This window comes from Sphaeramia orbicularis, chromosome 7, assembly GCF_902148855.1.
Source record: "Sphaeramia orbicularis chromosome 7, fSphaOr1.1, whole genome shotgun sequence".
NCBI lineage: Eukaryota > Metazoa > Chordata > Actinopteri > Kurtiformes > Apogonidae > Sphaeramia > Sphaeramia orbicularis.
Genome location: NC_043963.1, coordinates 34,978,872 through 34,991,757, shown reverse-complemented (window position 1 = coordinate 34,991,757; position 12,886 = coordinate 34,978,872). Strand labels below are relative to the sequence as shown.

General features: G+C 39.6%; 2 protein-coding genes across 7 annotated transcripts; one reads left to right on the top strand and one right to left on the bottom strand.

Annotated features, from left to right (window-relative positions):
- Positions 1–313: 313 nt before the first annotated feature.
- hnrnpa1b (heterogeneous nuclear ribonucleoprotein A1b) lies at positions 314–4,149 on the top strand. 4 transcript variants are annotated; one of them, XR_003935782.1, is made up of 12 exons: positions 314–448; positions 994–1,110; positions 1,215–1,361; positions 1,454–1,664; positions 1,753–1,848; positions 1,932–2,006; positions 2,090–2,143; positions 2,240–2,371; positions 2,450–2,575; positions 2,658–2,727; positions 3,869–3,922; positions 3,994–4,071. XR_003935782.1 is itself a non-coding variant. In XM_030138085.1 (11 exons), the coding sequence occupies exons 1-10, from the start codon at positions 437–439 to the stop codon at positions 2,714–2,716; spliced, it is 1,029 nt and encodes a 342-aa protein (XP_029993945.1). In that variant the 5' UTR covers positions 314–436; the 3' UTR covers positions 2,717–2,727; positions 3,869–4,149. The 4 variants fall into 4 exon arrangements, 3 of the variants coding, with proteins under 3 accessions (XP_029993945.1, XP_029993946.1, XP_029993944.1); XM_030138085.1 differs by having other exon boundaries at positions 3,869–4,149; XM_030138086.1 differs by lacking the exons at positions 3,869–3,922; positions 3,994–4,071 and adding an exon at positions 2,884–3,185 and having other exon boundaries at positions 315–448; positions 1,956–2,006.
- On the bottom strand, positions 3,181–8,742 carry nfe2 (nuclear factor, erythroid 2). Of its 3 annotated transcripts, none has more exons than XM_030138081.1 (4): positions 8,545–8,742; positions 6,738–6,816; positions 6,475–6,612; positions 3,181–5,587 (listed from the first exon to the last, which is right to left on the bottom strand). In XM_030138081.1, exons 2-4 carry the CDS (start codon positions 6,783–6,785, stop codon positions 4,298–4,300), a joined length of 1,476 nt encoding a protein of 491 aa, XP_029993941.1. In that variant the 5' UTR covers positions 6,786–6,816; positions 8,545–8,742; the 3' UTR covers positions 3,181–4,297. The 3 variants fall into 3 exon arrangements, with proteins under 3 accessions (XP_029993941.1, XP_029993940.1, XP_029993943.1); XM_030138080.1 differs by lacking the exon at positions 8,545–8,742 and adding an exon at positions 6,907–7,052; XM_030138083.1 differs by lacking the exon at positions 8,545–8,742 and adding an exon at positions 6,936–6,966.
- Positions 8,743–12,886: the final 4,144 nt, after the last annotated feature.

Below are 12,886 nucleotides of genomic sequence, written 5' to 3'. Positions count from 1 at the left end.
AAGAAATTTTGCATCACTGACCATTACGCAGTCAGTCGCAAAAATATAATTTATTTGAGATTTGTGACTCATCGTTGTGGTGTATTATTTTAACTATCGTAACTGCTTTTTAAGGACATAACAGTACTGAGCAGAAAATGCATTGTATATGAATTGTTGTATCTACAACTCCAATTGCCCTATTTTTTGTCGTTCTTGTGAATTTTACACATGCTGCAAGATTATTGGACAATATTTGTGATTGATTGACTTTAAACCAATCGGGACTCTATCAACAGTGACCTCAGACTGCAGCGGGAACTGTTAACCAATCAGAGAATAAAAGAGGTGTACCCTTTCACACATACCCTACTCTTCACCAGCGGGCTAGTCTCGTTTGACGCACATCACCTCGGTCTGGTCAGCCCACACGGTTTCATCAAGGATTTTCATCAAAATGTCGAATGACGTGAGTACTCTATTGAAAACGCATGTTACATTTTTAGCAGCAGTTGGATGGGTAATAAGGGTAGTATTAAATCAACGATAATAGGCGACGCTCGGTGCAGACTGAGTGTTCGTGAGATCTGCCGCAGCTGCCGAGCATTGTGAATCCGCCATTTTGTAGCAGCTGGGCCTCATGGCCTTTGTTCACACCGGCGGATATTTAGCAGTTGCAAGAGATGTTTTCATTGCCGACCGTATATAAACAGTGTCAGAATATAGTAAACATTGCGTACACCACCACGCGCGTTGAGTGGTTCAGAGTAAGAATAGTAAAATCGGGGTGTTGGTTTGGCCGGTTCGCTAACAGTAATGGCGGCGATGTCTTCTCCACCCTGCCCCGGCGTGTTTTTTTTTTTTTAATGACGCAGAGCACATAATGCACCCTAAGGAAGCATATCAGACATAATGGCGTTGCGTTGAGACTCCTTTTGTGGGCCGACTAACAATCCATGTGCTATCACAACAAATGATTCCTGACCTGGTCGTGTTGCTTTGTCTATTGTGTAGGTGCCTCGTGAGCCGGAGCAGCTCCGTAAGCTGTTCATTGGGGGTTTGAGCTTCGAGACCACAGACGAAAGCCTGAGGGCTCACTTTGAGCAATGGGGGAGCCTTACAGATTGTGTGGTAAGTAGGCTTCATTTACTTCTATAGCATCTCCTTTCACTCTCTGCACTCATGCATAGACATCCTTGGTGCACAAGTTGTAGCTAAATAATTCCATCTCTTAGGTCATGAGGGACCCCACCAGCAAACGATCCAGGGGCTTTGGCTTTGTTACCTATTCATCAGTGAATGAGGTTGATGCTGCCATGTCTGCCCGTCCCCATAAGGTTGATGGCAGGGTGGTGGAGCCCAAACGTGCAGTTTCCAGAGAGGTATGTTGAACTCGCGCATCCCAGGGGAAACCCTATTTAATGTATTTGTATGTATGGGTTATAAGTTTAATAATAAATGTCTTTGAACACAGGACTCCAACAAACCAGGTGCCCACATAACAGTGAAAAAGATCTTTGTTGGCGGTATTAAAGAAGATACAGAGGAGTCTCATCTGAGGGATTACTTCCAGCAATTCGGAAAAATTGAGGTCATTGACATCATGACCGACCGTAGCACTGGAAAGAAGAGGGGCTTTGCATTTGTGACCTTTGATGACCACGATTCAGTCGACAGGATTGTCAGTAAGTACACTTAGATTAAGTTGCCAGATTTAACAGGGTATTTTAATGAATAGTTACTTATACTATTTCTGTCTTTACATCCTTGCAGTCCAGAAATACCACACCATCAACTGTCACAATTGTGAAGTTAGGAAGGCCCTTACAAAACAGGAAATGCAGACCGCAGGCATGGGAATGAGAGGAGGTGAGGGATGATCAATATTCAATTCGTGTCGATGCATGAGCTGTGGTAATTATTCACATGTATATATCCACTCTATTCCTGAGGTCATGACACTGGTCATGTTTCAGGTCGCAACACCAGTGGAAGACCTTACGACTACGACAGAGGCTTCAACCAGGGTGAGTCTGTTAAGTGTTCATTCTAGGTTTTATAGAGTGATTATGTGACTTGGCCCTGATGCCTAAATTTTTGATCTTCTCAGGTGGCAGGGGACGATATGGTGATGGGCCATACAACTGCAATGGAGGAGATGGTGGTAAGTGGTCTATTGTCTTGTGTGTGTTTTTTTTTTTTTTTTTTTTTCCCTCACTCAATGTTTGCATTGCATACTAAATATTTATTTGTTGTGTAGGCTATGGAGGTGGTCCTGGGGGTCCTGGAGGATATAATAATGGTGGTGGCAACCGGGGTTACAACCAGGGATACAATCAGGGAGGTGGTGGAGGTGGCTATGGAGGAAATGGTTATGACAGCAATGGCTATGGTAAGTGTCTTGGGTCTTTTTGATTATTATGTTTATGAAGATTTGGTCAGAAAATGATGTGAAGTTCTCATTTTACAGGCAACTGTGGAGGAGGCGGAGGTGGCAACAGCTACAACCAAATGGGCCACTATGACCCCCAGGCCTCCAACTTTGGCCCAATGAAAAACAACTTTGGTGGTGGCGGCGGTGGCAGCAGGAACTTCGGTAAGTGTGTGATGGGACAGTGATTGGCAGGCCAGTTGCTGTATGGAGTGTATATGCTGAGTTCACCTGCTTTTGTTTTCAGGTGGATATGGTGGTGGCTCCAACGGTGGTGGCTATGGTGGACGTCAAGGACGATTTTGAAATGTGAAGCGGTAAGAACTGGAGGCACGTTGCACCTTGAAACCAGAGTTTGTAGTTGTGCAGGGATTCGTCGTTAAGTGCAGATACGACTATTAAACAATTCTCTGGATGTCAGGTCATACAAAGTCAGTGCACAGTTAACGATGTTGTTCCGTATTGTTCAACAGGACTGAGTACTTAGGAGAGGAGAGCAAGGAGAGGAGAGCAAGCGAAGTGACAGGGCAGCTGCAGGTTTACCTCCTAAATCTGCTCAGCCAAACAGTTGTGGCAGGTTACAGCTGCTGCAAGAAGAGATGTACAGTAGATAAATCATGGAGGGTCTTCATTTAAACGTCTTTTGTGTTATTTCATCAAGCTGTTTTTGGAAATTAAGCATTCCAATAAGGATTTGTGTAGATTTTTTTCTTAAAGTCTGGTTTTATTTGTAACTGCACCTAATCAAGCTGAAATAAACCATCTTTCAGTTTTTTTTTTAAAGTTGTGTTAGCTTTCTTGGGAAAGGGAGGGTTCATTTTAGCTGCTGCACTAACTTGGGGATGAGGGCCATATTTCCTGTGTTGGTATGAGGAGTTTGGAAACAGCACTGTGTGTGAAGGTCTGCATTAGTCATGTCATACTTCATGAGTCATGAACAACACTAAATAAAAGTTGGTTGAGGAAACAAAGGTGGTGCGCAAATGCATTCATCATAAAGAGCCCATCACATGGGACAGACTCTACCCTGAGTTCTGGAAAGATCATCTGGAGGATGCTAGCTTACATGCAAAGTCTTTGAGGCTAGCCATGGAAGCCAGCTGAGGGAGAGAAGTAGCAAAACCATCGCCAGGATCATTGAAGCAGGGGAGAGTGAGAGCAGAAGCCTGAGGCTAGCAGGCAGCAGCTACCAAAAGACTTAAATGCTGTCTGTAGGTAAGACCAGACTTCTCAACTATGATAGTATTTATTTTTATCTTGTAGCTCATAGTGAGTTGTGTTTAGCCCAGTAATGTAAGTTATCTGCAAAGAAGATTTTGTTAAGTCTTACACCAATGTTGACTGGTAAATGGGCCTCTATTGTCTTTAGTGGTCCTACAGTATTTTGCATGCTGTGAAGAGCAATGAACACATTTGTAAAAGTTTACCCTTTACTTATATTAGTTTTTGCCTTTTTAGGAAACTCATGGACCCAAACCCGGACTTGCATTCCAGTGACAATGTCTTAATCAAGTAAGTTGCAAATGAGAAATCACCTTTGTTGACACATTTTATTATGGCTCATTTAATTTCTCTTGTTGCAGTTTTGCACAACGACCTGGAGCTGAGGAGTTTTATACCTTTTTAGTTTTTTTTTTTTTTTTTTTTTTAAGGAAAGAAAACACTGAAGACTGCTGTGCAGCAGGGCTGTCTTTTATATGTTTTATACAAAGTTTTTATAATAAAGATCTTTTTATGGACATCTGTCATTGTGTCACTCAATTGAAGAGCAATAATAGAAGCATGAGTCTTAGAAATGTTAAGACATAATCACATGAAGTACTCAAAGTCCTCACATGGCATAGTCCAGCATCATAATCTTAAAATAACGAAAGGTCTCATTCCCTCTTAGCATGGCTCACATTTTTGCATATTTGTCTGAGGTACTAGATAGATTTTGCCATCTGGTGTCTGCTGTAGGCAGTATTCATCTATTGAATATGGTTGTCCATCCTCATCTCGCAAGTGAGAAAATACTTCTGCGTAGAGTTCTGTAAGATGACATTTAATGAAATCCAGGCTGCGCTGGAACTCCAGTCTTTCCTGTGCCAGGTGCTCTCTCTGGGCTTGCAGCTGGTTCAGTTCTCGTTCCAGGTGAATTATGCTCTCCAGCTTCCTCTTCCTGCAGTTCTGAGCAGCCACTTTGTTCTTCCCCCTCCTTCTAATGTCCCTGACCAGTGCTAGTTGCGTATCTGTCAGAGTATACTGGGTCAGGAGCTCATTGAAGTCATCCACTGGCAGGTTGATAATCTTATCCATAGGGAAGGGGATCTTCAAAGCCAGGGCCCGTCTCTCATCTCTACTCAGTGGGGCAGGAGTGGAGATGCTGTCTTGTGGTTTTGTGTAAATGCTGTGCTGTGAGCTCCCTCTGCTGGACATCCCCAAGTCATAAAGGTCACTCAGAGCAGTGACTTGTCCCTGCTGTTTAACTGACCGAGGAGTCGGAACGTTAGGTTGCGCATGAGATAAATTGGGTTGGGGGGGATAATAAGATTGATGTGCTCCTGAGTGTAAATATGAGTGAGGTTGGTTTTGATAATTCATAGAGTAATGGATGCTGGCTCTTCTGGCTTGTTCAGTCATTCTGTCTGGTTCACCATCACTGTATGTCAAGCCTACATCAACACTTTGGTAACCTGGTACACTGCCAACTGCATTATCAGGAGAGGCCAAAGGTGGAGTAGAACCTAAAGACAACCCAGAGTCTGACTCCAGATCATCAGCTGAGCGAGTGTGTGAACTTTGTCCAGGTGTAGTCCACAACATGTGTCGACTCAGACCCTGAGAGAGGCAGGCGTTGGCCCTCCTGTGCCCTTGACTGGTACATGACATGTTCATCTGCCCTCTCAGAGCCATCAATGAGGGCTGACAAGACGGGCTGGAGATAGGGAGCATCCTTTGGTTGAGCTGAGAGTCAGAGTGTCCATACAGCGACTCGTTATTGGTGCCCAGACGATGACAGACTGGCACTTCTTCAGAGTAACATCCATCAAAGGTGTCGGCGGTGCTGAGTTCACAGGCAGCAGGAGGAGGCTCAGGGTGGTTCTGAGGCATACCGTACGATCCCATTGGCACCATGGGCTCCATGGCTTGGTACTGGGGTGTTTCATAAGAGCCTTCAGCTGAGACTTCAAACTCCTGTCACAGAAATAAAGGGATCTCACTGAGTTATGTCTGACAATCACACTGACACAAATGTCACATTAATAGCAATAAAATGATTCATGACAATTCTTCACTTTACTAGAACAGTAAGTCACAGGATCTTTTCCACAAGTCATCTTGTGGGCTACAGAACACAGTTTGCCCCCACTTCAGCATGCCACCCATAGCCTATGAAGGGCTCTCATAGATATGATCGGGTTTCACCTGGAAACAGATGGCTATTGTGCAGTGCAGGGGGCCGCTAGCAACATACAGCACTTGCCCCTCTCCCAATCTCTTCATTCAGCCATCACTCAAACAGGCCTTTGTTGCCCATACATCTCATCTTAATGTGTATTTTATTTTTTTGCATCCAGCATCACATGAAAATTGTTTAACCTAATTATTGCATATTTACTACATTTTAATTATTAGCTTCACCAAGTGTGTAGCTTTTAAATCCTTTACATCCAAAAATAGAGTAATGATAAAATATCTACATGAGCCCACTTTTGTTTGTAGAAACTGCTCTACACCAGTAAACCACTTAAATTTTCCCACTCATCATTATTACAAAATAAAGGCTGCTGATTAGAAATGATGCAACTTGAAGTATTGTGATGGCTATCTACGATAAGAAATACATGTCATGGTGCATTTTTGGTGTCAATGACAGCTTGTAATTACTGCTTAATTCTCCATATTTCATATTATATTTTATATTTTACTTTAAGTATATTGTATGTATACTTTATTTTCTATGCTAAGCACAGTTTGCACAGGGGTGCTTGTTGCAATTTAATTTCACTGTGAGTGTGCCTGTACACCCACATGTGACAAATACAAGTCTTGAATGTGCCAGTGTTGCAGTTAAAGTGTACCTGCAGCTCTGTGATGGCCATCAGCTCCTGCCAAGCCATGTCCATCTCTGTGTCCTGAGGAGCTCCATGAGACTTGCCTCCTGGGAAATTAGCTGGCATGGATACTCCCCCACACAGCCTGCCTGGAGTGGCTAATACCTTGTATTCAAGAGATATTACAGTTACTACATGGTTGGACTAAAAACAACATTATGTATTATTTTGAATGGCTTACATGTTTAATTTTTCTTATTTAAAAATTTGTAACTATTAAACTGACCTACCTCACACGTTCTCCTCAATGGGAGAACATAGTTGGCTGTTGAACACATTCAGGACAGGCTCTTGTAGCAATGAGTCAACCTGGAGAAGGAACAGAACAGGACAGTTATTTGCATTTCAGCCTCTCAACTTTGTCATAACGGTAAAAAAACACATACAAAAAAAGCATACATTTGGTCAGCTTGTCTCCAAACACATACTGTGTACAAATCCATCCAGGATATGGCATATTTGTAGGCCTGTCGATACAAAATAAGTGACTGGTTTGGTGTTCTGCTGCTCATTTGGAGCACATGAGGTTCAAATGAGTTGACTCCTCCCATCAGCTGTCCCGGGTGCAGCTATGCCAACCCCTGATAAGACAATCTACGGGAAAACACTGCTTTCTGTACGACACACTATAGGGCCTGATCGCTGCTTTGGAAAACTTAGTACACGGCTGACACATTTGTAGTTCTTGTTGTTCATTAAACTCCTGGTGTAGATATGACAGCTGTTATGATATAGACTGTATTTTCAGCTTTTCCATTTATATTATACCAAATTATACGCCTCAGCAGAATTGCCCAAATCATATTATTGGCCAAACTGTGATATCTATGTAACATTATCCTCCTAACACTGCTGATTCATGTTAAGGCGATATCACAATTTGGCCAAAAAATATGACTTAGACAATTCTGCTTTGAGGTGAACGAAATGATATTGTAATTGTGTCATTTGACTAAAAGAAACTCACGGATCACTGAAGGATTTAATTCTCATAATAAAACCTAAACCACCAATGTCCTTTTCTGTCAGTCGCATGTTGACATAATAATTAATAAATAATATTATTATTTGTGCAAAAGTGACACCGGATTACTCCACTTAATGTAAAACAAAAACTACTTAAGGTTTTAACACTGTCTCCAATAAGTCTCTACAGATGTAAATGGCATACATGTATATGAACCTTTCATATATATATATATATATACGTATACAGTAATGATATTAGAGTCACTTTGGACTCAAAAGATTATCTTGACTTTTTGTATATTCAAAAGAAAGAAAAGAAAAAGGAATACTACAGTGTAACAAATGGTTAAACCAAAAGTTTTACTATATTTTGGTCTCAGTGCCTGGACCAAAAATATGTTAGATTAAAAAAATGTTCATCAAAGACAGACTGCTGTAATAAAGTGTCATTTAGTGAAGTTTACCGTTTTGTCTAAATGAGTCAAAATAAATAGATACAGTGAACAACATAAGAAATAATCATCAAGTATGTATTTTTATTTAGTTAAGACCAGCTACTTAAAAACAGGTTTATACTATTTCATATTAGTAAGATATAGTGTCATATTATTCTCATAACATGAGGAATACTGACTGTCAAGTAATCAAACATGTACTTTTATTCACAAGAGAATGATTTTGTCGTGCAAGACTTATTAATATAGACTTATAACTGTCTAATTGACACTGTTTTCTGCATGAGTAAAGAGGAATAGGTTATCATTTAATACTTAGATTAAACCACAAGGTGAAATGTATAATAAAATGACTCTAATTTGTTCAAATCATGTTAAATCATAAAGCATATCTATATTATAATGTGTCCATAACAAATTGAACAAGAATAAACTTAAGCAGGAATACCGTTACACTGTTTAATCGTTGGAAATATGACCATTTGTAATGTCATACTATCTGAAGTCTTACTCTAAGTTAATTCAGTGCAACTGATTTCATTCAAGTGGAAAAGTTTTAGCCTTTCAGTGTAAAAAAACAGAAAATGATCAGATAAATAAAGGAGATACATACCTGAGCAACATTCTCTGCGTCTTCAGCAGGTGATTGAATCAGATGTGAAACAGAATCCTGGTTGTAAGAAGAACAGTAAAGTGAGCTCTATTCTGTTTGATATGTATGCTGCTGAATACTTTTGACTGATCACTAGAAATGAAACACATGAGGCCTCTCGTTCTATCTCTTATTCACTCTGTCTGTCTCTCTCTGTTCAGCTTCACATACAGCCACCGGCATAAATGGGATGGCTCTGTGAAGACAAACGCAACCTTCCTGTAAAGCACCCACACCACAGTTTTTTGCACTCTTGTATCCTTAATAGCACACTTGCACCCCAACCTCCAAATTTCCCTTTTGCCCACATGACAAACCACAAACCAACAGTCTGGCATACACTACAGCAATCATTCTGTCAGTGCACTCTGAAGTAGGTAGATGTTTACAAATTCAACAAAACGCTGTAAGCTATTCTCATTCTAATGATGTACTGACAAGGTAAAATAATCTGAAAGGATCAGGTTAAACAGCTAAGAGTGAGTGAAAACTAGCCGGATGGTTGTCTCTGTCCTGGCCAAACCCGTACAAGAACAGTGTCCTTTCAAATCCTCCCAAACGAAAGGTATGAGGAGTGTGATGTGGAGCACCTGGAGTCAGTGCTGGCGTTGCAGCGAGGGCCCTGTTCAAGCAGGGGTTGGAGGCTAGATTGAGACTTAGTTTAGTAGAGATGGAATGTACACCCTCCGACAGGTAAGAAAGACTACATTGTTCCACTATCTGGCAGAGCAACCGCCAAGGGAGAGAGAGGAGCAGGGGGAGAATGGAGGGGAGCGTGTCTTACATAGCAAGTGACCATTAAAATCCTTCACAAAAAAATCCCCTCATTGCCCTGATCTGAAGCACTGTGAACAGTGAACTCACAAAGGCTGTGTGTTATGGAGAACTGCCCTGTTGTGCAATAGCTTTCATGCAGCAACTGATGGTGAAGACGATGCCTGTTTATTGTTTCTTGCAAAGCACTGTGATAGATTGCAGTAATGGTGACAAAATAACTAAACATCATCATAGAGATTTAAATACGTGTCATACATTCTATTCTGTACATAGTGGATGATACAGTGAATATATTACATTTATAAAAATCATGTATTCATAGCAGAAACGACCTGATAAATGTACTAAAATATGCATCTGTTAATCCCGCACCATGTTACAGTCTTTTATTTATTAAAAAAATAAACAGGAACTTCTGAGGGACCTAATGCAAATGCAAAATGGAAGAATTAACTTTATTAAAATAATGTTTGTGGTTATTCACACGTTCAGTAAAACAACCTCATAGTGCAACAAATGTGAGTATTTCCGATGAAAGCAACATTTGCGTATGCATAGATGTGGAACTACATTGCCTTTCTGTTTCTCAGAAAGGTAGAGCTGCAAACAGATGTCCTTACCACCTCCTGTCTTGAATGCATGCTCTTCTCAATTTATTTGTTTGTTTGTTGTTGTTTTTTTTACAGTAATAAAAATGTATGATATTCTATATTATTCTTCACTAATTGCTATAAATACTCTTAAATGTAAGCAAAACACATGATAATTCCTTGTATTTTCACGTATTTATGTAAAGCACTGGATCTTTGTTGAATTTATTTTGCAAGTTATACCTGCAACAGAAAAGTGAAAAACATGAATACAGAAAACATGTCCAGAGAAGATTTATTCACTGTCTACCCATGGGCATATGAAAATACTTAGGTTAGATTGTGTTATCCACAGCAGCATAGCATTTGTGACAACAACAACAACAAAAATACAGTTATAAACAAAAAATGGTTTTGGAGATTTTAGCCTAGAAAACTCACAAAACCCTGAGAACATAACGGTTTTGTCTGGCCCATTACAATATCATATCCCACTGAGGCGTAAATCACAATGTTTTCTCTGTCATTGTTCTAAGATGGAAAAAAGTAGGTGGCTGACAGAGTCAAGAAGGTGAATGTCTACCAGGAATCAAAGAAGGGACTTCCCAACCCAAGTTCCTAGCACCCAGCCCCTGACTCAACCACTGCCACAGCATGCCAAAGAGAAGCCTGTTATTACTGCGACCACAGTGGTTTTGAATCTGGACACAGTTCCCAGGTCAACGCCCACGTTCCCTGTTTGTGTTTGTTTGCTTCAATTAGCCGTTGACATCTCTGCTTTCCAGCCTGTCTCAACCTCTCAGGCTGTCAAACTTTCCTCGCTGTTCACCTCAGCACTACGAGTTACCCATGTTTGAGAACTAGACTACCCACAGTTCATTCACAGGGCTTAAAATCCTTTACAGACCAGACAGATGATTAGTTTAACATGTTTGCCGTTTTCTTCTCCCCTAACTTTTATATGTGTGCAGACGTTTCCGTAGCATTTGTCTATTAAGGATGGAGAAATGTGGCATCATTGGTCTTGTTTTAACATCCACAAAGCTGTATCAGACATGAGTGGAAAAACCACCTCACTACTAAACAAAATGAGTGTATGCCTTGGGTTGTGGTATCAAGAGGGGAATATTTTTGGAGTCAGCTTCTGGGAAAGGGAAAAATAAATAGAAAGAGCAGATGGAAGAGGATACTTTTTTTGCCTCTGGTATACGTTGATTTTTAAGTGTGACATAATCTTAATGAAAAATAAACCAGAGAGACATGAAACATGAACAGGAGTTAATTCTGGTAAAATACAGGCTCTTGATTTGGAATTTGTAAATTTGATCCACAATGTTGCCTATTGTTTGTCAGTAGTGTCTACATTTTTCTTTAAAAAATTATCTGCCACAGAGATCAAATGTACTAAATCTTGTGTATTTGTATAGGATGAACTGGAAAACAAATAACAAAAGTGTTGATTAGTAGATGTTTCCAATGTATATTGGTTTATCTACATTTATGGTTGTTTTAAAGTGCTTCATAAATAAAGTAGAGGGAGAGAGAGAGAGAGAGAGAGAGAGAGAGAGAGAGAGAGAGAGAGAGAATTGTTAATTGTTAATCTTCCCCTTGTAACTCGCTTTGGAAAAAAACGTCTGCCAAATGCATAAATGTAAATGTAAATGTAAATTTATACAATTGGTTTGGTAGCTCTGAGACAAACATTCCATTTGAGTAAAACCTATTCTCGCATTAATTCTCGCAATTTCATGTTTTGACCCAAGACTGTATCTTGAAAACTGCAGCCAACCAACATTTTTGACTGAATACTTTTTTATTAGTGACTCAAACATGGTAAAAATTTCATTGCTTTTATTCTCGAGGCATTTTAATCATAGATCAGCATTAGATATCATGGATATTGACATAAACTTTAGATATAAAGTTACATATTTGGATGCATTCCGTTATGAACTATTTTTAATGTATATGCATCAAATAACTCTTGTGCACAGTTCGGGTTGAAGTAACTGTAAAGGATGACGATTGGATCAACAGATAAGGTTCCATTTTGTTCCTTAAAATGACCATCATCATAGCCACACATTATCACTACCTGAGAAGAAATGAGGAACCTAAACATGCAGCATCATTGTGTTGTCTCAGTATGGCCTCACTTATCTTAACCTTCGTATAGATGAAGATCATCTTTTGCAACATCTGAATTATATTTCCCAATCATTTTTTTTTTTAACCCTTTCATGCATAGTGGTCACTACAGTGAACCGCTATTCTACAGCTGTTCTCTTGTATATTCATGGATTTTGTTGTTCCCAGTTCCATATCAGCTGATACAGTGGACACTCATGCATCATCCCACACATTGCAATTCATACTGTTACTGTAACTTTACTGTTCGTGATAAACCTGATCTGCAGTAAGATGTTTGAGTGTAAATCAATGGCTTGTTATTGTTATTAGACTGTAATTAACAGGGGTTTTTTTTGTTGTTTTTTTTAAAGAAAAAGTTTTTTTTTTTTGCATATTAGCTCCACAAAGTGAGTAATGACTAGTATTAGAGTATGTTAAAATGTGAGAAAACATCAGATTAGCTGTGTTAAAATGTTTTTATTTCATAGTTTTCATACAATATATCAGTAAATACGTTTCTTTGCTTCAGAATTAAATGCACAGTGTCCAGCTGAGTAGACATTCTTGCAACTCCATGAAAAATAGGTTCATAATAAAAATTTCAGTCGCTTTGTTTTTTTTTTTTTTATGCCTAGAGGAATAAACACACTCAGGAAAAAAAAAATCTTGATTAAGGCTCTTACAATTCATGCATGAAAGGGTTAATGTTTTCTAGCAGCTCCTAATTTTTCTGTTGTTACACATAAACATACTGTACAACCGTTAGAAAAACTGATCATAAATAAGAAATAGTTGTATTTGCCACA